At 38.9% G+C, this 24663-nt stretch overlaps 2 protein-coding genes and 1 non-coding gene across 3 annotated transcripts; all 3 read left to right on the top strand.

Moving 5' to 3' along the window:
* The first annotated feature begins 631 nt into the window (after positions 1 to 631).
* Positions 632 to 1030, top strand: LOC130966276 (uncharacterized). Its single transcript, XM_057891063.1, has one exon. The coding sequence runs from the start codon at positions 632 to 634 to the stop codon at positions 1028 to 1030; it is 399 nt and encodes a 132-aa protein (XP_057747046.1).
* A 10190-nt stretch (positions 1031 to 11220) lies between these two features.
* On the top strand, positions 11221 to 11829 carry LOC130966274 (uncharacterized). Its single transcript, XM_057891062.1, has 2 exons — positions 11221 to 11334; positions 11449 to 11829. The coding sequence occupies exons 1-2, from the start codon at positions 11221 to 11223 to the stop codon at positions 11827 to 11829; spliced, it is 495 nt and encodes a 164-aa protein (XP_057747045.1).
* A 12250-nt stretch (positions 11830 to 24079) lies between these two features.
* LOC130972232 (small nucleolar RNA R71) lies at positions 24080 to 24187 on the top strand. The gene has a single exon (XR_009083424.1). It is a non-coding gene; the product is annotated as a small nucleolar RNA R71 (small nucleolar RNA).
* Positions 24188 to 24663: the final 476 nt, after the last annotated feature.

Below are 24663 nucleotides of genomic sequence, written 5' to 3'. Positions count from 1 at the left end.
ATTTTCCATTTGATAACTTACAAGCAGTATCTGAGGTAATCCCTTGGTATGCACCTGTAGCTAATTATCTAGTTAGCCGCACTTTTCTTCCACACTTTACTCAGCACCAAAGAGACAAGCTGAAAAGCGAGTCTAAATACTATATATGGGATGACCCCTATTTGTGGAAATGTGGTGCTGACCAGGTAATTAGAAGGTGTGTGCCTCATTTAGAATTCCAGTCCATTTTAGAGGCCTGTCACTCATCTGAGAGTGGAGGACATTTTGGCCCTCAAAGAACAGCTAGAAAAATCTTAGACAGTGGACAATCAAGGCACCCATTTTTTGTAACAGGAGACTAACAGGATTACTGAAGAAGCATGAGATCATTCATAAAATAGCAACAGCCTACCATCCTCAGACTAATGGGCAAGCCGAGGTGTCTAACAGAGAGATAAAGCGCATCTTACAGAAGATAGTCAAACCTCATAGAAGGGACTGGAGCACCAGACTACAAGATGCACTCTGGGCATACAGAACAGTATACAAGACACCCATTGGGATGAGTCCTTTCCGCTTAGTCTATGGAAAGGCTTGTCACCTTCCAGTTGAGGTGGAGCACAAAGTTTTTTGGGCAGTAAAGGAATGCAACATGGGATTTGAGAAAGCCAATGCTGAAAGGAAGTTGCAACTACAAGAATTGGAGAGCCTTCTCCTAGAAGCTTATGAGAACTCAAGACTGTACAAGGAGAAAATGAAGGCTGTACATGATCAACACATCAAGAGAAAGGAGTTCCAACCTGGGCATTTGGTTCTTCTTTACAACTCTAGACTGAGGCTCATGCCAGGCAAACTGCGATCAAGGTGGGAAGGTCCATATAGAGTCGAGAGAGCTGAGCTGTACGGAGTTTTTCATCTAAGTCACCCTTCAAGCTCTGAACTCATCAAGGTTAATGGACATTGTTTGAAGCTCTACCATGGTGAGAAGGCGACGAAAAACAAGGAGTTAGAGATCTTCCTCCTGGAGGATCCACTCGCAACTGAAAACTGAGCCACTGAAGCGTCCAACTTAAGGACGTTAAAGCAAAGTGCTAGGTGGGAGACAACCCACCACGGTATGATCATTCCTTTTCTTCTCTTTCACTTCCCTCATCTATAACTCTTCTCCATACTACTGCCACTATCTTGCACCTCATTTGCATATTGCATTTGCATAAAAAAAATTTACGCACGCGACGTGTAAGCGTCGCTGACGTGTCCGCGTCACTAGTGCGTTTTGAAGAAAGGGGAATTGAACAAAGAGTCACGCGAGAGCGTGCCTGGAGGCGTGCCTTTGGCACAAATCATCCCACGCGACCGCGTCGTTGACGCGTCTGCGTCAAGTGCGAAAATTGGCCTCCCACGCGTCCGTGTCACTCACACGGCCACCTGCCCTAAAATTCGACGTAACATGGGTGCACGACCGAAAGTTGTGCTAGAGTGGTGCTGGATCGGTGCTGAACGCACAAAGTCTTTCCACGCGGACGCATGGCTTGCGCGTCCGCGTCATATCCCTTTACTGGCCACTCACGCGAGCGCATGACCCATGCGTTCGCGTCACCCAAAATTTGGCAAAAATAAAAATTCGAACAGAGAGTTGTGCAAGTGCGAGGCTGCCCTCGCGCCAGTAGCATAACCTGAGTTACGCGTCCGCGTGACCGACGCTTTTGCGTCGATTAACTTAATGCGCCTTCGCGCAAACGCGTCACCAATGCGTCTGCGTCGCTTGCGCCGCACAGCTTATCCTAATTTGCCAAATATCTTATCTTTCTCTTCCCCCAATCATACTTTTTCTTTTCCCTCCTTATTTCTTTCTTCCCCCTTCTTCCTTCTTCCCTCCTTCTCACTTTCTACTTTCTCTCTCTTCCCACCATTACCAAGGTTTTTCTTTTCTTCTTCCCTCTTTACTTTTCTATTCTCCTTCTTTATTTATGTTTTCTTCTTCCTTTCTCTTTTTTTTTTTTTACTTTCATTGCATATGTTTTCTTTTTCTTTTTCCTTTTTATTGTTGTTGGAAACTTATTTGGTCATTGTGGATTGTTTCTTAATTATTTGGCAATTATATTTTTAAAGGGGTTGCTTGCATGTTCCATTTATTATTTTCATTGGATTATTTACCATGCATGTTATGTGTTTGTGAAAAAGCCCGTATGACATTATGCACTTTTCTACATTATCATATTCTACTATTCAATGCATGCTTTTCACAAATTCCCTTTACTATTTTATTAATCGAATTTAATTGCCAATACAAACGTGATAGTTTGTTACGAAGTGATGCTTGGTCTATGCTATTCATGCCCTTGCCGGCATGCCAATAAACATCTTGTATCTACTTCCTTATCGTGCACTTATTCTATTCCCTTTCTTGATATTTTCACATGTTGTCATGACCATGTGTTTATTTCATTCATCTTTACCATGCACTGATTATCACTCACTCAGTCCCCTTCCTTGCTTTATCGCTTTGGATTTAACTTACTTTCTCTTCCCTTTTTCAGAATGGCCACCAAGAAAGGCAAAGAGAAAGCTACCCCTAAACCCACCGCAAGGAAAGGAACGAAGAGATCATTAGTGGCAGAGCCTTCTTCAACTGCAGTCAAGCCCTCAACAAAAAGAATTAAAAGGATTATCAAGGTTGATGAAAAGGAGAGAGCCTTCCCAGCAAAGGACACTGCACGATTCCTAAATCGCTACTGTGAGCAGATGTTTCCTATTCTGGCAGCTCGAAATTACAACAATGAATACCTTCTTATCCTTCCGCCTCGTATTGTTGAATTTGTTGAGCCACAAATTGCACAAAGACATTGGGGATTCTTACAGAGACAGCCACGACAGGTTAATCTTTCTTGGGTTGTTGAGTTCTACTCCAACTTCCACCTGCCGACTCTACAGTCCGTTTATTTATGCCAGAAGCAAGTCCCCATTACAGAAGAGGCCATATAGCAAACCTTAGATCTCCCACCTGCTCTAGAAAGATTGGACGCCTTTCAGCAAATGGATCTTCGGATACCATCGTTCCTATCCTAAGGGAATCTCGGCTTCCGCACTCACCTTAGAGGCTCACGTATGGGCACAGATTATGTCCCATTACGTCTTTCTGAGTACTCAAGAGTCCTCCTTCACGGCAGACATGGCCGTTCTACTATGGTGCATCCTCACAGACCAGCCTCTTAATTTACCAAGACATATCCGGAATGCTATGGAACATGTGCAGATCGTGGGCAACCTACCTTTCCCCGCCTTGGTCTCTGATCTTATCTCAGCAGCCGGAGTATCCTACAGAGCTGGAGACACCAAAGCCATTCTTCCACGGGATGATCAGTATGTCCCTAACGGGAGATATCTCAGGCCACAACTTGCCACTACCAGCCAGTCCACAGAGGATGCTGCAGCTTCTCCACCATCTACTAGTCAGCTGCTGCACCAAATACTGAAGCGATTGGACCAACAAGAAAAGAAAGCAAAGCTCCGAAAGCGCCGCAACCACCGCCGTTTCAAATACCTCAAGGAGCTACTTACAGGCAATCACCGACCCGATGACGATCCAGGCACTCTGGACTCCACTTCTTTCACCAGCACAGGGAGCCACGACGGTCCTGACTGTGGAGACACTGCCACCAGCCCACCGCTGTTCCTGACAGATGGCACCGAGGACGGTGCAAATCCTTAAGTGTGGGGAGGTCGGTCAGTACCTGACTTCTGAAGGTAATTTTTCTTTCCTAAACACCAATAAATTAGGATATTTAGTTAGTTTTTCTTTCTTTTAGAATAGGATAAATTACATAGTAATAGATTAGTTGCATGCATGTTCTACTTGATTGAAAGGACAATAAGTTTCTTCTAAAACTCTATCTTTGGAACAAAATTTCACTAATTTTAATTAAAACTCTTATGTTAAAATTGCTTGAAGTTGTATTTGGAACATGATTTTTAAAGCTAAAGAACACACAACCTGTGAGAATTGAGCCTTTATGCATGGTTACATTATTTAACCATATTTTTTTTATTCTTGTGTGTTTACTTCTCTATGATTGTAACCTATATTTTGTTCCATCTTATATGTCTAATGTTTAATATATTTATATGCTGCATATGATTAAGGCCATTAATTGTTTAGTTCACTTATCCAAATTAAGCCTACCCTTTCAATTACCTTTGTTAGCCACTTTGAGCCTTTAAATCCCATTTGTTCTATAATTTACCACATTACTAGCCTTAAGCAAAAAAACAATTATATACCCCAATTTGAATCTTTGGTTAGCTTAAGATAGAATTGTGTGTGCTAATTAAGTATGGGAAATTGTGGGAACAAAAGATAATAAGGGGATATGTTATGATAATATAATAGGAATTTGGACACCTACTCATGTGAAACTATGAAAATCGAAAATCTATGTGCATTGATAAGCTATGTTTTATAATAATAATAATAATAATAATAATAATAATAATAATAATAATAATAATAATAATAAGGGGACACAATTTTCCCCAATGTTGAGTTAAGAATTCAAAGGTCAATGCATGTAGGATAAAATTAAAATAAACAGTTGATACATGAGTATGGAATGTGAAAGAGAATTCTGGGTAGCTAGGTACGAACTCCATAGTTATATAAAATACATAGGTTATGTTAGAGTTTGAGTTAATTAAAGATTCAATTTATAAGCTCACTTAACCATATATGTATCCTTACCCTTACCTTGGCCCCATTACAACCCTGAAAAGACCTCATGATGTTGCATTGGTATATTAAATATTGTTGATTGGTTAGGAGAAGAACAAAATTTAGGGACCATGATTAGAGAAGGATAGAGTGATTACCCTATACACTGGAGAGATTAGAGTATACATACATCATCAGTGAGGGTTCAATGCTTGAAATTATATGTTCCCCGCTTTCATGAGCAAACTTCTTGCATTTTTATCTGTTCTTACTAAATTAGAATTGAATTAGTGAAACTTGGTTTGTCATTGTTTGAAGAGCTTATATATTCTTGATCAAGTGGACAAGAATCATATAGTTGCATTCACATATATAGGTTGCATTGCATTGCATGAGTTTTTACATGTTCCTACTCATTTATTCTATCTCCTTCAACTAAGCATGAGGACATGCTAATGTTTAAGTGTGGGGAGGATGATAAACCACTATTTTATGGTTTACAATATGTTTAATTGTGTGGTTTTATCATGGTCTTTACCCACTTATTCATATAATTAGCATGCATTTATAATTCCTTCCTAAAATTATTATATGATTGAAAACTTACTTCCTGGAGACCCTTTAATTAGGTATTTTAATTCCCCTTTATTTCATTTGATGCCGTGATCTATGTGTTAAGTGTTTCAGGCTTTATAGGGCATGAATGAGTGAGAGATTGGGAAGGAAGCATGCAAAAATGGAAGGAATACAAATTGAGGAGATGACCAGCGAGAAGTGACGCGTACGTGTCAGCGACGCGACCACGCGGAAGAAAGGAATTCGCAGTAACGCGGCCGCATGAGTGACGCGGACGCGCGGATAGGAAAAGCAAAACGACGCAGAGGCATGGACGACGCGCTCGCATGGAAAAGAAAAACGCCGAACGACGCGTCCGCGAGAATGACACGTCCACGTGACGTGCGCGATCTGCAGAATTTCAAAAGTCGCTGGCAGAGTTTCTGGGCCGGATTTCAACCCAGTTTTCGGCCTGGAATTACATATTAGAGTCAGGGAACATGCAGAAATGAAAAAAACAATTCATTCTGCACAATTTTTAGTTTTAGATCTGGATTTACTCCTCCCCTAGGTTTTTCACTCACTTGAGCATTCATAATTATCATTGGATGATTTTGGCTTTAGCTTTTGAGAAGAGTCTACCTCCGGTACTAGTCATCTTATTTTGTTATTTACTTTTTATGTTTATTCTTCCATATTTTTAATCCCTCTAGAGTTGACTTTGGCTTATTTTTACAAGTTATTAATATAGACTATTTTTATTTTTAATTAATCTTTTTCATTATTATTTATCATGTCTCTTTTTAATTCCCTTTCCTATGTTATGAGTTCTACGTTTACAATGAGCAAGTAGTTCCCTTACTTGATGGGGAGTTGATTGAAAGGAACCCTTGAGTTGGGGTACTTAAAGGAGAAATTGTAATTGGGCTCATTGTTAGAATGCCCTCTAGTCACTAACACAAATTCTTTTCAATGAGCGGATTGGGACTTGTGAATAGAAACAGTAATCCAACTTGTTTGACTCTCCCTTTCCTAGTAAGGGGTAATTAAACAGAGCAATCTTCAATTACCAATTTAATCTTGAGAGTACTTCAACAAGAATAGGGCTTCCAACTAATCTACTCCCAGTCAAGGCTTTTATTTAGAATTAATTAAATTCTCTATTTTAGTTTCCTGTTATTCAACTCAACCATTTTTGAAAACACCTGATTGATAAAATAGCACATCTCTCTGCAACTCGTTGGGAGACGACATGGGACTCATACTCCCAGTATTTTAATTTAAATTTTGTGACAACCCTTCTAAATTAATAAGCGGATTTTCGGTTGGTTAAGGACTGTACTTGCAACGCATCTCTATTAATAACTTCTTAACCTGCCAATTTCTGCCACGTCAATGAGCGCCACATAATCATCACATTCATCATGTTCTTGTGTATGAATGGATATCTTAGAACAAGAATAATCATGAATTGAATAGAAAATAGTAGTAATTGCATTAATACTCAAGGAACAGCAGAGCTCCACACCTTAATCTATGGTATGTAGAAACTCCACCATTGAAAATACATAAGTGATGATGGTACAGGCATGGCCGTGAGGCCAGCCCCCAATATCTAAGGAAAAATGTTCCAAAGATGTTCTAAAGATAATCCAATAATTTTTCCAAAGATTTGAGTACACTAGTAAAAAGTCCTATTTATACTAAACTAGTTACTAGAGTTACGAAATAAGTAAATGATGCAGAAATCCACTTCCAGGTCCACTTAGTGTGTGCTTGGGCTGAGCATTGAAGCTTTCATGTGTAGAGACTTTTCTTGGAGTTAAACGCCAGTTTGCAGCCTATTTTGGGCGTTTAACTCTAGCTTGTAACCTGTTTCTGGCGATTAACGCCAGAATAGGGCAGGGAGTTGGCGTTTGAACGCCAATTTGCGTCGTCAAAACTCGAGAAAAGTATAGACTATTATATATTGCTGGAAAGCCCTGGATGTCTACTTTCCAACGCAATTGAGAGCGCGCCATTTGGACTTCTGTTGCTCTAAAAATTTTATTTCTAGTGCAGGAAGGTCAGAATCCAACAGCATCAGTAGTTCTTTTTCAGCCTCTGAATCAGATTTTTGCTCAGGTCCCTCAATTTCGACTAGAAAATACCTGAAATCACAGAAAAACACACAAACTCGTAGTAAAGTCCAGAAATATGAATTTTGCTTAAACACTAATAAAAATATATTAAAAAGTAGCTAGATCCTACTAAAAACTACCTAAAAACAATGCCAAAAAGCGTATAAATTATCCGCTCATCAAGGAGCTGGAGCAGAAGTCTGATTCAAAGAAAGAGAAAGTACTGCAGATGCTATCTGTATCTGATATACCTGCACTCAGAAGAGCTTTTTTGCAGCTACAGAAGTCCAAATGGAGTTCTCTCAACGGCTATGAAAGCTGATTTCCAGAGCTTTCCAGTAATATATAATAGTCCATACTTTACTTCGGATTAGAAGGCCCAAAACTGGCGTCCAATGCCAGCTTCCTATCCCCTTCTTGCGTCCAGTGCCCAAAAGCAGAGACCAGCGTGCAAACGCCCAAAGAGGACCCCCTAGCCAGCGTTCAACGCCCAAAGAGTCCCCTAGTTTGTGGATCTCATCAAATCTTAGCCAAACACTGACCAAGTGGGCCCCAGAAGTGAATTTTAGCACTAAATAGACTGTTTTACCTTTATTAATCATTTGTTTAGTATTTAAGGGATTAGATTTATGTTACACAGATCTCTTTTTGCTATTTTCGAGTTTTACATTGTATTTTACTTTCAGTATGAGTTTCTAAACCTCCTAGGTTGAGGGGAGGAGCCCTGCTGAGTCCTATGAATTAATAAAAGTACTATTGTTTCTCTTTAATCTGTGTTTGATTAATTCTAAGATATATATTCGTACTTCAACATGGTGAGTAGGATGATCATTGACAATCAGCTCTGTTCATCACATTAAGATGAACGTGCCTGACAAACACCTGCGTCTACATGGGTTGAGAGTGCGTCTTTCATCGGACAATGATGAACCAACAGCTTGAATATACGTCTCTCAGACGGCTAATTCACGATTTCGTTGGGGACTTATCGAGACATCAGTTCAGCTGATTTCTGCAGAGATTAAGGTCTCTGTGGTAGAGGCTAGTATCCAAAGAAGCATCATTCTCTGATCCGAAAGATCCAACCTTGTCTGTGGCATTTTGAGTAGGATCATTAAGAAGAATGGACTGTACGAGCTTCACCCTCCATCAGAATGGATATGCACTAAACCTGGGGTTCAGATCTGGAGAAGTATTAGCAGCTGCTCAAACCAAAGTCAATCACATACAGCCTGCCATTGAAAAAATCACTCATAAGCAAAGAGAGCAATAATAACAGAGTTAATTCAGAAATACAAAGTAACTCCAATCCTCAACTCTATTCCTATCTCTGTTTATATATTAGACCTTTTACTTTATTTCTTTTATGAATAGTTTCCCCTTATCATTAAAACACATAAACCTTCTGATTCCGCCTGACTAAGACCTGCAAGATAACCATAGCTTGCTTCAAACCACAATCCTCATGGGATCGACCCTGACTCGCCCAGGTATTACTTGGACGACCCAGTGCACTTGTTGGTACAGTTGTACGAAAATGTGGGGTTCGCGTACGCCATTGTATTAGATTAGGTGGGAAGTTTATGTTAATCAAAGATTCAAATTGTAGTCCACTTGACCAAATATAACCTCACCTTGACCCTAACGCTATTACAACCTATGGATAAGCCCTCATGATATATGTATGCATGCATGAAATAATTGTTGATTGTTAGATGAAAAACAAATCATAGAAAGCATGATTAGAGGAGAATTGAGTGGATCAACCCTATACACTTGAGCGACTAGAGCGAATACACATTCGGTGAGGGTTTGATGCTCAACTCCTTGTTCTCAGCTTTCATGAGCTTTCTTCTTGCAAGTCTATTTGTACTTCATTTTGAGATTTGAATTAGTGGAATTCATGAATTATCATACTATCTTAGCCCTACTGGCTTATATATGTTCTTGGAGATTGATTTACTTTTAACCAAGTAGGTAAAAATATTTAATTGCATTCATATAGATAGGTTGCATTGCATGTTACATTTAATAAATCCTACCATCCCTCTTCATCTCTTTATATCTTCTCCTGAGCTTAGCATGAGGGCATGCTAATGTTTAAGGGTGGGGAGGATGATAAACCCTAATTTAAGGGTTTATCTTGTGCTAAATTTAGTGGATTTTGTCAATTATTCTCACACTTATTCATATAATTTGCATGGTTTTAAGATTCTTTCCTAATTTTGTGCTATGAATGAAAACATGGTTCCAAGGCCTTAAAATCACTAATTTTTAATCCTCTCTTATTACCATTCGATGCCATGATGTGTTTGTTAAGTGATTTCAGGATATATAAGGCAAGAATGGCTTAGAGGATAGAAAGGAAGCATGCAAAAGTGGAAGAAACACAAGAAAATGAATATTTGAGAAGCTGATGCCAATGCACACGCATAGACGACACGTGCGCGTGATTGCGCCATATTCCGAACGACGCGTACGCGTGACATGACACGTACGCGTGACATGACACGTACGTGTGACCAATGCATCCTTAAAGTGAGGCGTACGCGTGGCTGATACGTACGCGTGACAAGCGGCACGTGCCTCACTAAAGAGAAATCGTTGGGGGCGATTTCTGAGCTGGTTTTTGGCCCAGTTTCAAGCCCAATTCGAGGATAATAGGGTGGGAGTGAAGGAAGATGAGAGGGGATTCATTCATTGACTCATACACTTTAGTTTGGAGAGAGATGTAGAATTCTAGAAATAGACTCTCTCCTCTCTCTAGATTTAGGGTTCTTAGTTTTCTTTCTTTTAGATCTAGATCTCATTCCTCCTTTGCTTTAATTTTCCTTTTACTTTTATTTGTTCTATCATTTTACTTCTTTTGTTAATTCCTTTATTTTGTCAATTTTAGTTTATGAACTCTTCTGTTGATTTTTATTTCCTTTTAATGTAATTTATGATTTCCATGTCTTTTTATATTTGCCTTGATTTCTATTGTTAATTTCTTACTTTGATTAGTTATAGCTTCCTTTAATTCTTGCAATTGATGATGTTTACTTTTATTGTCCTTTATGTGTTTGATGAAATGTTTTTTTTAGTCATGAGTTAGGTTTTTCTTCTCTTGGCTTGAGTTGAGCAATTGGAGACTCTTGAATTGTCAAAGTCTCTTGTTAATTGATAATTGGAAGTTGCTAATTGACTTGAATGCCACTAAAGCTAGTCTTTCTTAAGGATTTGACTAGGACTTGTGGACAAGAACCAATTCCATCCACTTGACTTTCCTTCATAATTAGAGATTAACTAAGTGGGAGCAATAGACAATTCTTATCACAATTGACGATGACAATGAGGATAGGACTTCTAGTTCTCATCCCTTGCCAAGAGTTTTCTTTATTGTTAGCTTATTTCTTTTGCTATTAACATTTCTTGTTCCTTATAAAAAAACCCCCCAAAATATTCCTTCATAGCCAATAATAAAGCACTTCATTGTAATTCCTAGGGAGAACGACCCGGGATTAATACTCTCGGCTATTTTATTGGGGTTGAACTAGTGACAACCATATTAAACTTTGATGTAAGGATTCATTGTTGGTTTAGAACTATACTTGTAACGTAACTATTTTTGTGAAATTCTTTACCGACAAAAATTCTCCATCAATGGCATCTCACGGACGAGATCAGTCACGTACACGGAGAGATTGTGAGGATAACAACCCACTAATGACTAGGTCAATTTTATGGCTGTGATGACTAACTTAGCTAACTCTATGCAAGCGAATGTTATTTTCCACGACTCAAGCTGTGGAAAGGATAAGATGACCAGTTGGAAATGAAAATGAAGAAGGGACCGGGACCAATTTGGATGTTGTTCCGATGGCACTAACTGCTTTCTTGAAAGTTAATCCCCCAATTTTCAAGGGAACAACAAATCTTATTGAAGTAGACAACTGGTTCAAAGCTGAAGAGTATGCATTACGAACACAGCATGTCCCAAATAATTAGTTCGTAGAGTTTATGGCATATCAATTAGTGGAAGAAGCTCAGCATTGGTGGCAAAGAGAGTGTCGATTTCTGCAACTACAAAATATGGATATTCCATAGGAGTTGTTTCGAACTGCTTTCTACAGGAAGTATTTTCCTGAGTCAGTGAGGGAGGCTAGAGAGTTAGAGCTTATGCAGCTGAAGCAAGGTTCAATGTCTGTGGCCGAGTATACGAGTAAGTTCGAAGAGCTCTGTAGGTTCTCAAGGGTATGTCGAGGAGCCCCTGAGTCTTATGAGGGTTGGAAGTGTGAAAGGTACCAAGGAGGTCTGAGGGACACTATTATGACTGTTGTGGTTCCATTAGAGATTCAAAGATTCTCTGAATTGGTGAATAAGTCAGGAATTATTAAAGATGATGCCAAGAAGATGGCTTTGGTGAGAGATGATCATGATGGTACTAGTAGCAAAGATAGTGGGAAGTATGTTCCATCAAGAGGCTAAAACTTCAAGAGGGGTAGACATGCCCCTCAGGAATCCCAAGGTCAAGGGCATATCGAAGGGATTAACAATGACCAATATCGTCAGGCAAGAGGGGGAGGTAAAGAGGCATAGGCTCAACAAGAGGAGTTAAAGCGCCTGAGATGTAGAAGATACGATCTAGAAGCATCGTGCATGGCTGGGTTCAGTGGATGTTACCGCTGTAGATTGTTAGGGCATATCTCTATATGTTGTCCTTACAGGAAAGACCAGGGTGCGGGTCGGTCTCATCGATGGGGTTAAGGATCTCCAATTTGAGGTAATGAATGAAAACTGAGTTTTAATTACATTGTAGGATGTTGTAACCCAACTCTCCTTACTAACTTATGATGGGGACAAGGATTTAGAACTAGGAATATCAGATTAAACGTCAGGCTTAGGACCAGAGTTTATTTCAATTTTATTTTATGGAACGTTGCTGTTAGGGCTGACCAAACTAAGCGTCAGAGGAACCAATAGGAGAAGATAATTTTGGCGGAAGCAACCAAACTATTTAGATTCTTAGTGACAACTAATGAGTGACACAGTAGAATTATGAAAGATGAAGTACTTTAACGACTTGAATTAGGTTGGTGATATTAAGTAGCCGAATACTTCGTGGAAGGAGAGACAGTTGTAGATGAGGGTGATATACTCTTGGCGGTGAATGCGACTCTGCGTAGATTACCGACGGTTGAACAAAGTGACTGTGAAGAAAAAGTATCCATTGCCGAGGATAGATGACTTAATGGATCAGTTGCAAGGAGCTGGAGTTTTTCAAAATTTGATTTAAGATCTGGTTACCATCAGATAAAGGCGAAGGAGGATGGCAATGGGAGACCTAATACGAGAGAGAGATTACCAATAAATACGTATGACCCTATCTGTCTTTCTTTTGTAACCTGAGTTGAAGTACTTTATTCTGCGAACCTTCATGATAATAAATTTGAACGTTTCCTAAATCAAACCCTTGCTTGCATGTGTCCTTGCGCGAAACTCGTACTCCTTGACATGAGCCTAAACTCGTTTCGACCCAATCAAGTGTGAGGAAAATTACTATTGTGATGAATCATCTTTATTCACGGGCTCATGATTTTTTTAAAAATTAGCACAGACATATTTTGATCCAAATTGCTTTATTGTTTCCTCCAAAGACTTTTAATTTGGAATTTCTTTCTTGAGGTGCACTCTAATTCTCTTTCTGATGCATTTTTTATTTTCTACAACCTTATCTGATCACAACACAATGTATCTTTTCAATTTTTTATGGATACCATTCAAATTGTTTGTTCTCTTTTGAGTTTCGTATCCCTTCAGATAAATTGAGCTCATTTCGACTTAGCATCCAATCCTTATACGCAACCATCGATATGTTAATTCCTTAGGACATGAATTACGAACACGGATGACGAAACTTGTAAGCGTGCGACATCATGAGGAGTTGTGAAGCCTTGCTTTTGTAAATGGCATTACCTCTACCTAAATTGTCGCGCAAGGATGCTCCATTGGTATGGACGTCAAATTGAGGGGAAAATTTCCTCAAAAACTTGAAAGAAAGATTAACTACAGAACTAATGTTGGTGTTGCTAGAAACCCATGAACCAGTTGGGATTTTCGATAATGCTTCGTTGGAAATCTTGGAGTGCCTTTCGATGTAACATTAAGATGTAGTGGTTTATGCGTTGTGATGGTTGAGGCCATACGAAGTGAATTCTCTAACTCATGATCTGGAGCCTACTGCATTTGTACTATGTTGAAGATGTAGAGAAAAGAGGGATCTGCCTCCATGAAGATGGATGAAACTACTAAAGGACTATGATTTTTGGTTAAGATACCACATGAGGATATCCACATTTAATTTTGGGTTTTACATGTAGATTCTAGGGTAATTGATATAACGTTTGGTACCTGGTGAATTATTAGGTGTAGAGGCAAGTAGAAAAGGAGAAAAACAAGTGGGCTTGAATTTAGGCTTGAATTTTGATCGGGTTTGCCATTGAGTGACATTTGATCTTAGTTATGATACGTGAAAATTCATTGGTTGTTTAGTATGTCGAGCTATAGTGTAGTACTTAAAGATGGATATCCTGAGTAGATACCCTAGTTGTTGTTGAGGTCCTAGGTAATACAATTACTGAGATTGAGGATTTAATAAGACCATAGTTAGGCAGAGAGATGCTACAAGGCCCTAAGTTATGACTTAGTTTTAGGATGAGCGTAAACTCTATTTGGGTCATGTTGAGCAAGTTCAGAAGTATGCCTAGGTTTTGTAATATGATAATAAGTTATGACTTGACTGAATAATGGGATTAGTTAATTAATTAATGGCTAAAAATTAGAGTGGCGCAGCACAAGCTTTTGGAATGCAATGGCACATAATAGTTGTGAATAGAGGTAGTAGATGGTGACTAGACGTATCTTAGGCTTGAATACTTGAAGAGTTTAGTGAGTTAAGGTAAGTAAGGATATCTAAGAAACTAAGTTTAACAGTGGCTGTAAGATTAGATTGATGCAGGATAGGTTGTGGAGATGATTATAGGTGTAATTGAATTTGTGCGTAGATGGTAATGATTAAATTGTGGGTTTCGCAAGATAGATTTGAGGAACATTGAATTGAAATGCTTATATTGTATTGAGGTACACTGAAAAGAGCCAAGAGTGAGAAGGATGAGTACAACATAGGCTTGAATTCGATTAAGATATGGCATTATAAATAAGAATAAAGGATATAAATAGGAATTGAGTTGACGTAGAGGAAGGAAAAGATGAATGATGAGAGGTAGGTTTATGTTGAGGGAACATTTAATAATGACGATGGGTAAACCAAATTTTGAGGACAAATTTCTAATTTGGTGAGAAGAATGTAAGAACCACAATTAATTAACCACTTAATTAAATTTAATTAATTTCCCAAATTAGAACCCAAAAATTTAGAATGTTAATTAGAAAATTTAAATATGATTTTTGGACTCAATAGATTTTTCTGAGTTGGAAAATGTAATTTTCTGTCAAAAATTGCGTAAAAATGCGTACCGGTAAATTATCTGGCAGTACTGGCTTAAATTTGTCTAGTATTATATGAGAGCAGTAAAAACTGTAGAAAAACTTAGAGAAATAATTAAAGTTGGAAACCGGGCACTAATTTTAAAGGTTTGGCCCAAAGTTGGGCCAAACTGACCAAAAATGCTAACAGATTGGACCAGGCCCAGGTTGGGCCCAAGCCTAACATATAAATACCCTCATTAATGGCCATTTCAGCCACTTCCCACCTCATAACACAAACACAATAGCAGCTGCCAAGTGAGGAAGAGAGTAAGGGTTTCCAAAAGCACTATTCACATCCAACTTCATTTGATCATAACTCGAGCTATTGTGCTTCAATTCGCGTGCTATTTGCGGCTACGTGAAGCTCTCACTATACCCGTTAGTTCTATCCAACTTGTGTAGGTAAGATTTGAAATTTCACTCTCCATTCTATTGCTCTAAGAAATTCAAAATTTTAGATTTTTGTTTTGAGTAGATTTTGTGTTTTCAATTAATTAGGTGGTATCTAAGGATGGATAATTGGTGGTTTGTACCCCCAAACACCATTAGAGAAGGTAAGAAAACTCTTTATCCTTGTGAAATTGTATATTTAAAAATCCTAGGTATTAATTTGTGATAAATTATGTATGTCTAGCTTGAAATTGTGATTATTGGAGCATTGGTTCTTGAATTAGTGGCTTGTTGGTGAGTTGAGACTTGTTGGAGTCTAATTTTGGTGTTTTGCACATATTGGGAATCGACCAAGGTATGGTTTTGGTTTCTTCTATGTAATATGTAATATTTCCGGATACTTAAGCTAGTGGACCTTAGGATAGGACTAGATTGATTGTTGATAATTGTTGTAATGCGATTGTTGTTCATAAATGGTGTTGATTTTTTATTTAATATTGCGTGATGATAAATTATTGAGGTTGAACTATGATTGCTGGTGGATGACTATTATGATGATGATGGGTGGTAAGTGATGAATTTATGTATGAGGAATTATTGATGTGTTATGTTGTTGAATATTGCTTGAGAGATTAATAGATTGAAAGATGATTAGGTGTGAAAATAATGGAAATGCAAATTGGTAAGTTTTGGAAGGAATTGGAAGATATGTGGATATGATTTAGATGCACTAGGACTGGTTTGGATATAGAGAAATTGGTATTGAATTGAGAGTTTTGGTAAAAAAAAATTGAGTTTTAAGGTTTTTGGTAAAAACGAATTTTGGGCCAACTTTGGCAGATCATATCTTGAGCTACAGTTTTTGAAATTGATTGAATTTTATATCAAATTAAAGATAATTCAAAGAGATTTAAAATGGTAAAGATTTCGTGGAAATTGAAATTTTATAGAAAAAGATATGATCGTTAGAAGTTGGTGTAAAAAATATGAATTTTTGTGATGTTGCAAAATTTGTGATTTTTGGTTTGTGTGCCCACACACACTGTTGTGCATGTGCTCTAAATAGAGGCCTTGTTTTCACTTGTGCGTACGCACACCTTGTAAATTTTTTAAAACGTACATACGCACACTCTTGTGCGCACGTACATACAGGGATATGCCTACGTACTGTTGAGAGCGTTCGCACTCTCTGGGGTGCATACACACCCAGAGAGTTTTGTAAGTTGTGCGTACGCACAACATCAAGCGTACGCAAAAGCTGGGAAGTGTCTTCTGTTAAGGGTGTTCGCACGTATCCATGCGTGCACACAAAATGTAAAATTTTACCTTGTGTGTGTACGCTCACCTTTATGCGTACGCACAAATTCTTCTGGACGTGCGTACGCACAACTCTATGTGTATGCACACTGTCCTGTTTTCCAATAAAAACCTTATTTTAATCGTTTTACCTTCCAATTAACTTGTAAACTTCCAAGTAAGCTTGTTTTTAGGCTTTGAATCATAGAAAATGCTCTAAGTGAGTTTGATTAGATATTTTCTGGTAAAAAATTTAGAAAACGTAGCCTTAGGTTTCTAGACTACTGAGGGTGGATTAGTTGAGTGAGATGGCAGAGTACTATAATGACGATTGATATAATGAATTGTGGAGTTATGGATTTGGTGATGTTTGAGACGAGTCTAGGGCTCAAATTAGAGTGATGGCTTTACCGAGTACTGAAAAAGATTTCTGAAACCACTGATATATTATTTTATACTAATATTGTTGAGACGCCATGCACCTGATAGGGACGGCAAGTTAATCCCGCCTGTCAAGGTCATGGTGATGATTGGATTTTTGACGGTCTAGAATTTTACTAATGAAGTCTCGTTGTAAAGTATAGTTTTTAAACAAACAATAATCCTTTCATTCAAAAATTTGTTTGTCACTAGTACAAACCCCTAAATTTATAAACCGAAGTATTGAATCTCGGGTCATTCTCCCTAGAAATTACAATAAAGTGTTCTTGTTATTGGTTATGAGATGTACTTTGGGGTTTTTGAGATAATAGACAAGAAATGTAAATTGCAAAAGAAATAAACTAACAACTAATAAAGCTCTTGGCAATGTATGAAAACTAGAAATCCTATCCTAGTTATCCTCCTCAACTATGACCACAAATTGTTCATTGCTCCCACTTAGTTAACCTCTAACCATGGAGGAAAGTCAAGTGGATGAATCAATTTGATTCCTCAAGTCCTAATCAACTCCTAAAGAAAAGACTAGTGATACGCAAAATTTTGATCTCTAATAATGGCATTCATGTTCGTTCTCTCCCTGGTAATGATGCCAAAAATTTGGTGCATGATACCATGGTCCAAACATAACTTCAAAACTTTGCACAACTAACCAGCAAGTGCACTGGGTCGTCCAGGTAATAAACCTTACGTGAGTAAGGGTCGATCCCACGGAGATTGTTGGTATGAAGCAAGCTATGGTCATCTTGTAAATCTCAGTTAGGCGGATAATAAATGGTTATGGAGTTTTCGAATAATAACAGTAAATAAATAGAAAATAAAGATAGAAAAACTTATGTAAATCATTGGTGAGAATTTCAGATAAGTGTATGGAGATGATGTGCTCCTTCTGAATCTCTGCTTTCCTACTGCCTTCATCCAATCCTTCTTACTCCTTTCCATGGCAAGCTGTATGTAGGACATCACCGTTGTCAATGGCTACATCCCATCCTCTCAGTGAAAATGGTCCAAATGCTCTGTCACAGCACGGATAATCATCTGTCGGTTCACAATCATGTCGGAATAGAATTCATTGATTCTTTTGTGTTTGTCATCACACCCAACAATCGCGAGTTTGAAGCTCGTCACAGTCATTCAATCCCTGAATCCTACTCGGAATACCACAGACAATGTTTAGAATTTCCGGATTCTCATGAATGCCGTCATCAATTCTAGCTTCTACCACGAAGATTCTGATTGAGAAATCCAAGAGATATGCTCCCAGTCTAAGGTAGAACGGAAGTGGTTGTCAGTCACGCGCTCATAGGTGAGAATGATGATGAGTATCATGGATTATCACATTCATCATGGTGAAGTGCAACGAATATCTTAGAATAGGAATATACTGAATTGAATAGAAAATAGTAGTAATTGCATTGAAACTCGAGGTACAACAGAGCTCCACACCCTTAATCTATGGTGTGTAGAAACTCCACCGTTGAAAATACATAAGTGATAGTGGTCCAGGCATGGCCGAATGGCCAGCCCCAAAAACGTGATTAATAGTCTCCTAAGATGAACAATAGAATAAAACCGAGACCAAAGATGTGGTCAAAAGACCGAATGGTCAAAGACGTCTAATACAATGGTAAAATGTCCTATTTATACTAGACTAGCTACTAGGGTTTACAGAAGTAAGTAATTAATGCAAAAATCCACTTCTGGGGCCCACTTGGTGTGTGCTTGGGCTGAGCTTGAGCTATACACGTGCAGAGGCTTCTCTTGGAGTTGAACGCCAAGTTGTAACGTGTTTTTGGCATTCAACTCTGGTTCGTGACGTGTTTCTGGCGTTTGACTCCAGAATAAAACATGGAACTGGCGTTGAGTGCCAGTTTGCTGGAAAGCTCTGAATGTCTACTTTCCAACGCTGTTGAGAACGCGCCATTTGGAGTTTTGTAGCTCTAGAAAATCCATTTCGAGTGTAGGGAGGTCAGAATCCAACAGCATCAGCAGTCCTTTGTTAGCCTTCTTATAAGAGTTTTGCTCAGGTCCCTCAATTTCAGCCAAAAAATACCTGAAATCATAGAAAAACACACAAACTCATAGTAAAGTCCAGAAATATGAATTTTACATAAAAACTAATAAAAACATCCCTAAAAGTAGCTAGATCCTGCTAAAAATTACCTAAAAACTATGCCAAAAAGCGTATAAATTATCCGCTCATCACAACACCAAACTTAAATTGTTGCTTGTCCCTAAGCAACTGAAAATCAAATAGGATAAAAAGAAGAGAACATACTATAAAGCTCAAAATATCAATGAATATTAGTTCTAACTAGATGAGCGGGACTTGTAGCTTTTTGCTTCTGAACAGTTTTGGCATCTCACTTTATCCTTTGAAGTTTAGAATGATTGGCATCTATAGGAACTTAGAATTTCAGATAGTGTTATTGATTCTCCTAGTTAAGTATGTTGTTTCTTGAACACAGCTACTTTTATGAGTCTTGGCCGTGGCCCTAAGCATTTTGTCTTCCAGTATTACCACCGGATACATAAATGCCACAGACACAAAACTGGGTGAACCTTTTCAGATTATGACTCAGCTTTGCTAAAGTCCCCAATTAGAGGTGTCCAGAGTTCTTAAGTACACTCTTTTTGTTTTGGATCATGACTTTAACCACTCAGTCTCAAGCTTTTCACTTGGACCTGCATGCCACAAGCACATGGTTAGGGACAGCTTGATTTAGCCACTTAGGCATGGATTTTATTTCCTTGGGCCCTCCTATCCATTGATGCTCAAAGCCTTGGATCCTTTTTACCCTTGCCTTTTGGTTTTAAGGGCTATTAGCTTTTTCTGTTTGCTTTTTCTTTTTCTTTTATATTATTTTTTTTCACCACTTTTTTTTTGCAAGCTTTTGCTTTTTCATTGTTTTTTCTTGCTTCAAGAATCAATTTCATGATTTTTCAGATTATCAATAACATTTCTCTTTGTTCATCATTCTTTTAAGAGCCAACAATTTTAACATTCATAAACAACAAGATCAAAAATATGCATTGTTCAAGCATTCATTTAGAAAACAAAAGGTATTGTCACCACATCAATATAATTAAACTAATTTCAAGGATAAATTCGAAACTCATGTACTTCTTGTTCTTTTGAATTAGGAATATTTTTCATTTAAACGAGGTGAAGGATTCATGGAATTATTCATAGCCTTAAGACATAGTTACTACTTACTAATGATCATGAAGTAGAGACACAAAACATAAACAAACATATAGCATAAAAACCAAAAAAAGAATAGAGAAATAAGAACAAGGAATGAGTCCACCTTAGTGATGGTGGCGCTTTCTTCTTGAAGAACCAATGATGTCCTTGAGCTCTTCTATGTCTCTTCCTTGCCTTTGTTGCTCCTCCCTTATTGCTATTTGATCTTCTCTAATTTCATGGAGAATTATGGAGTGCTCTTGATGTTTCACCCTTAATTAATCCACATTGTAACATAAGTCTTCTAGGGAAGTGTTGAGTTGTTCCCAATAATTGTTGGGAGGAAAGTGCATCCCTTGAGGCATTTCTGGGATTTCTTGGTGATGAGCTTCCTCATGCGTCTCTTGGGATCCATGAGTGGGGATGTCTCCTTTTATAATAACTCCAGCTGAGTAACATAGATGGCAAATAAGATGAGGAAAAGCTAGCCTTGCCATGGTGGAGGATTTTTCGGCTATTTTGTAGAATTCAAGGGAGATGACTTTATGAACTTCTACTTCCTCTCCATTCATGATGCTATGGATCATGATGGACCGATCCACAGTAACTTCGGATCGGTTCTAGTGGGGATGATGGAGTGTTGGATGAACTCCAACCATCCTCTAGCCACAGGCTTGAGGTCCAATCTTCTTAATTGAACCGGCTTGCCTTTGGAGTCTTTTTTCCATTGAGCTCCTTCCACACAAATGTCCATGAGGACTTGGTCCAACATTTGATCAAAGTTGACCCTTCTAGTGTAGGGGCGTGCATCTCCTTGCATCATGGGCAAATTGAATGCCAACCTCACATTTTTCGGACTAAAATCTAAGTATTTCCCCCGAACCATTGTAAGATAATTCTTTGGGTTCGGGTTCATACTTTGATCATGGTTCCTAGTTATCCATGCTTTGGCATAGAACTCTTGAACCATTAGGATTCTGACTTGTTGAATGGGGTTGGTCAGAACTTCCCAACCTCTTTTTGGATCTCATGTCAGATCTCTAGATACTCATTTTTCTTGAGTTTGAAAGGGACCTCAGGGATCACCTTTTTCTTGGCCACAACATCATAGAAGTGGTCTTCATGGGCTTTGGAGATGAATCTCTCCATCTCCCATGACTCGGAGGTGGAAGATTTTCTCTTTCCTTTCCCTTTTCTAGAGGTTTCTCCGGCCTTAGGTGCCATCAATGGTTATGGAAAAACAAAAAGCTATGCTTTTACCACACCAAACTTAGAATATTGTTCGCCCTCGAGCAAGAGAAGAAAGAAGAAGAAGAAGAAGAAGAAAATATGGAGGAAAGGGAGAAGTGTTTGGTTTTGGCCAAGGTGAAGAAGAGAGGGTTGTGGTGTGTGAAAATGAAGAGGGATAGAGGTGTTTATATAGTGAAGGAAGAGGGAGTAGTTTCGGCCATTTAGGGTGGGTTTGGGTGGGAAAGAGATTTTGAATTTTGAAGGTAGGTGGGGTTTTTGGGGAAGAGTGGATGGATGTGAGTGGTGAATAGGTGATGGGGAAGAGAGATTGAGGTGATTGGTGAAGGGTTTTGGGAAAGAGTGTTTATTGGATTGTGTGAAAAAGAGAGAGAGGGTGAGTTGAGGTAGGTAGGGATCCTGTGGGGTCCACAGATCCTGAGGTGTTAAGGATTATCATCCCTTCACCAATGAGGCGTGTAAAACGCCCTCTGCATGCAATCCTGGCGTTCAACGTCAGGTTGATGCTTGTATTTGGCGTTGAACGCTAGCTTCATGCTTGTTTTGGGCGTTCAACGCCCATTCGCATCATGTTTCTGGCGTTGAACGCCAGTTCCATGCTTGTTTCTGGCGTTTAGCGCCAGCTTTCCTCAAGGTGTATTCCTGGCGTTTAAATGCCAGGATGCTGCTTGTTTCTAGTGTTTAAAGCCAGATCTATGCTCTGTTCTAGCGTTGAACGCCAGCCAGTAAGCCCTTCCTCCAAGGTGTGCTTTTTCTTCTACTATTTTTGATTCTGTTTTTAATTTTAGTATTTATTTTGTGACTCCACATGATCATGAACCTAATAAAACATAAAAGAACAATAAAAGAAAAATAAAATTAGATAAATAAAAATTAGGTTGCCTCCCAATAAGCGCTTCTTTAATGTCAATAGCTTGACAGTGGGCTCTCATGGAGCCTCACAGGTGATCAGGTCAATGTTGTAGACTCCCAACACCAAACTTAGAGTTTGGATGTGGGGATTCAACACCAAACTTTGAGTTTGGCTGTGGCCTCCCAACACCAAACTTAGAGTTTGATTGTGGGGGCTCTGTTTGACTCTGTACTGAGAGAAGCTTTTCATGCTTCCTCTCCATTGTTACAGAAGAACGCCATTGGGTCTTAAACACAAGGTAGTCCCCATTCAATTGAAGGACTAATTCTCCTCTGTTAACATCTATCACAGCTCCTACTGTGGCTAGGAAAGGTCTTCCAAGGATGATGCATTCATCTTCCTCCTTCCTAGTGTCTAAGATTATGAAATCAGCAGGGATGTAAAGGCCTTCAACCTTCACTAACACGTCCTCTACCAATCCATAAGCTTGTCTTACTGATTTGTCTGCCATTTACAATGAGAATATGGCAGGCTGTACCTCAATGATCCCCAGCTTCTCCATTACAGAGAGTGGCATAAGATTTATGCCTGACCCTAGGTCACACAGAGCCTTCTCAAAGGTCATGGTGCCTATGGTACATGGTTTTAAGAATTTTGCCAGGATCTTGTCTCTTTTGAGGTAAAGTTTGCTGAATCCATGTATCTAGTTCATTAATGAGCAAGGGAGGTTCACCTTCCCAAGTCTCATTACCAAACAATTTGGCATTCAGCTTCATGATGGCTCCTAGATATTGAGCAACTTGCTCTTCAGTTACATCTTCATCCTCTTCAGAGGAAGAATAGTTTTTAGAGCTCATGAATGGTAGAAGGAGGGTTAATGGAATCTCTATGGTCTCTATATGAGCCTCAGATTCCTTTAGGTCCTCAATAGGGAACTCCTTCTTGCTTGAGAGACGTCCTATGAGGTCTTCCTTATTGGGATTCACGTCCTCTCCTTCCTCCCTAGGTTCGGCCATGTTGATTATGTCTATGGCCTTGCACTCTCTTTTTGGATTCTCTTCAGTATTACTTGGGAGAGTACTAGGAGGAGTTTCAGTGATTTTCTTACTCAGCTGGCCCACTTGTGCCTCCAAATTTCTAATGGAAGACCTTGTTTCACTTATGAAACTTAAAGTGGCCTTAGACAGATCAGAGACTAAGTTTGCTAAATTAGAAGTGCTCTGCTCAGAATTTTCTGTCTGTTGCTGAGAAGATGATGGATAAGGCTTGCTATTGCTAAGCCTATTTCTTCCACCATTATTAAATCCTTGTTGAGGCTTTTGTTGATCCTTCCATGAGAAATTTGGATGATTTCTCCATGATGAATTATAGGTGTTTCCATAAGGTTCACCCATATAATTTACCTCTGCTATTGCAGGGTTCTCAGGATCATAAGCTTCTTCTTCAGAAGATGCCTCTTTAGTACTGTTGGATGCATTTTGCCATCCATTTAGACTTTGAGAAATCATGTTGACTTGCTGAGTCAACATTTTGTTCTGAGCCAATATGGCATTCAGAGCATCAATTTCAAGAACTCCTTTCCTTTGAGGCGTCCCATTATTCACAGAGTTCCTCTCAGAAGTGTACATAAATTGATTATTTGCAACCATGTCAATAAGTTCTTGAGCTTCTGCAGGCGTTTTCTTTAGGTGAATGGATCCACCTGCAGAATGGTCTAATGACATCTTAGAGAACTCAGATAGGCCATAATAGAATATATCTAGAATGGTCCACTCTGAAAGCATGTCAGAAGGACACCTTTTGGTCATCTACTTGTATCTTTCCAAAGCTTCATAGAGGGATTCACCATCTTTTTGTTTGAAGGTCTGAACATCCACTCTAAGCTTGCTCAGCTTTTGAGGAGGAAAGAACTTAGCCAAGAAGGCCGCGACCAGCTTATCCCATGAGTCCAGGCTATCTTTAGGTTGTGAATCCAACCATATTCTATCTCTATCTCTTACAGCAAAGGAGAAAAGCATGAGCCTGTAGACTTCAGGATCTACTCCATTAGTCTTAATAGTCTCATAGATCTGTAAGAACTCAGTTAAAATCTGGTAGGGATCTTTTGATAGAAGTCTATGGAACTTACAGTTCTGTTGTAGTAGAGCAACTAGTTGAGGTTTCAGCTCAAAATTGTTTGCTCTAATGGCAGGGATTGAGATGCTTCTTCCATCAAATTTGGAGGTAGGTGTAGTATAGTCACCAAGCATCCTCCTTGCATTATTATTTTTGGCTGCCATCTCTGGTGCATAAAATTGCAATCACACTTTTGCAATCCCGCACAACTAACCAGCAAGTGCACTGGGTCGTCCAAGTAATACCT

Source organism: Arachis stenosperma, chromosome 3, assembly GCF_014773155.1.
Source record: "Arachis stenosperma cultivar V10309 chromosome 3, arast.V10309.gnm1.PFL2, whole genome shotgun sequence".
Taxonomy (NCBI): Eukaryota; Viridiplantae; Streptophyta; class Magnoliopsida; order Fabales; family Fabaceae; genus Arachis; species Arachis stenosperma.
Note: the sequence above shows the minus strand (reverse complement) of the source record. Positions and strands in the feature narration are given on the sequence as shown.

What these genes read in the sequence shown, in the direction of transcription:
- LOC130966274 (XM_057891062.1), top strand. Translation starts at nt 11,221, where the DNA reads ATGGCACTAACTGCTTTCTTGAAAGTTAATCCCCCAATTTTCAAGGGA. An exon ending in ATGCATTACGAACACAGCAT is followed by an intron (nt 11,335 to 11,448) that starts GTCCCAAATAAT and finishes GATATTCCATAG; the next exon opens with GAGTTGTTTCGAACTGCTTT.
- LOC130966276 (XM_057891063.1), top strand. Translation starts at nt 632, where the DNA reads ATGGGATTTGAGAAAGCCAATGCTGAAAGGAAGTTGCAACTACAAGAA.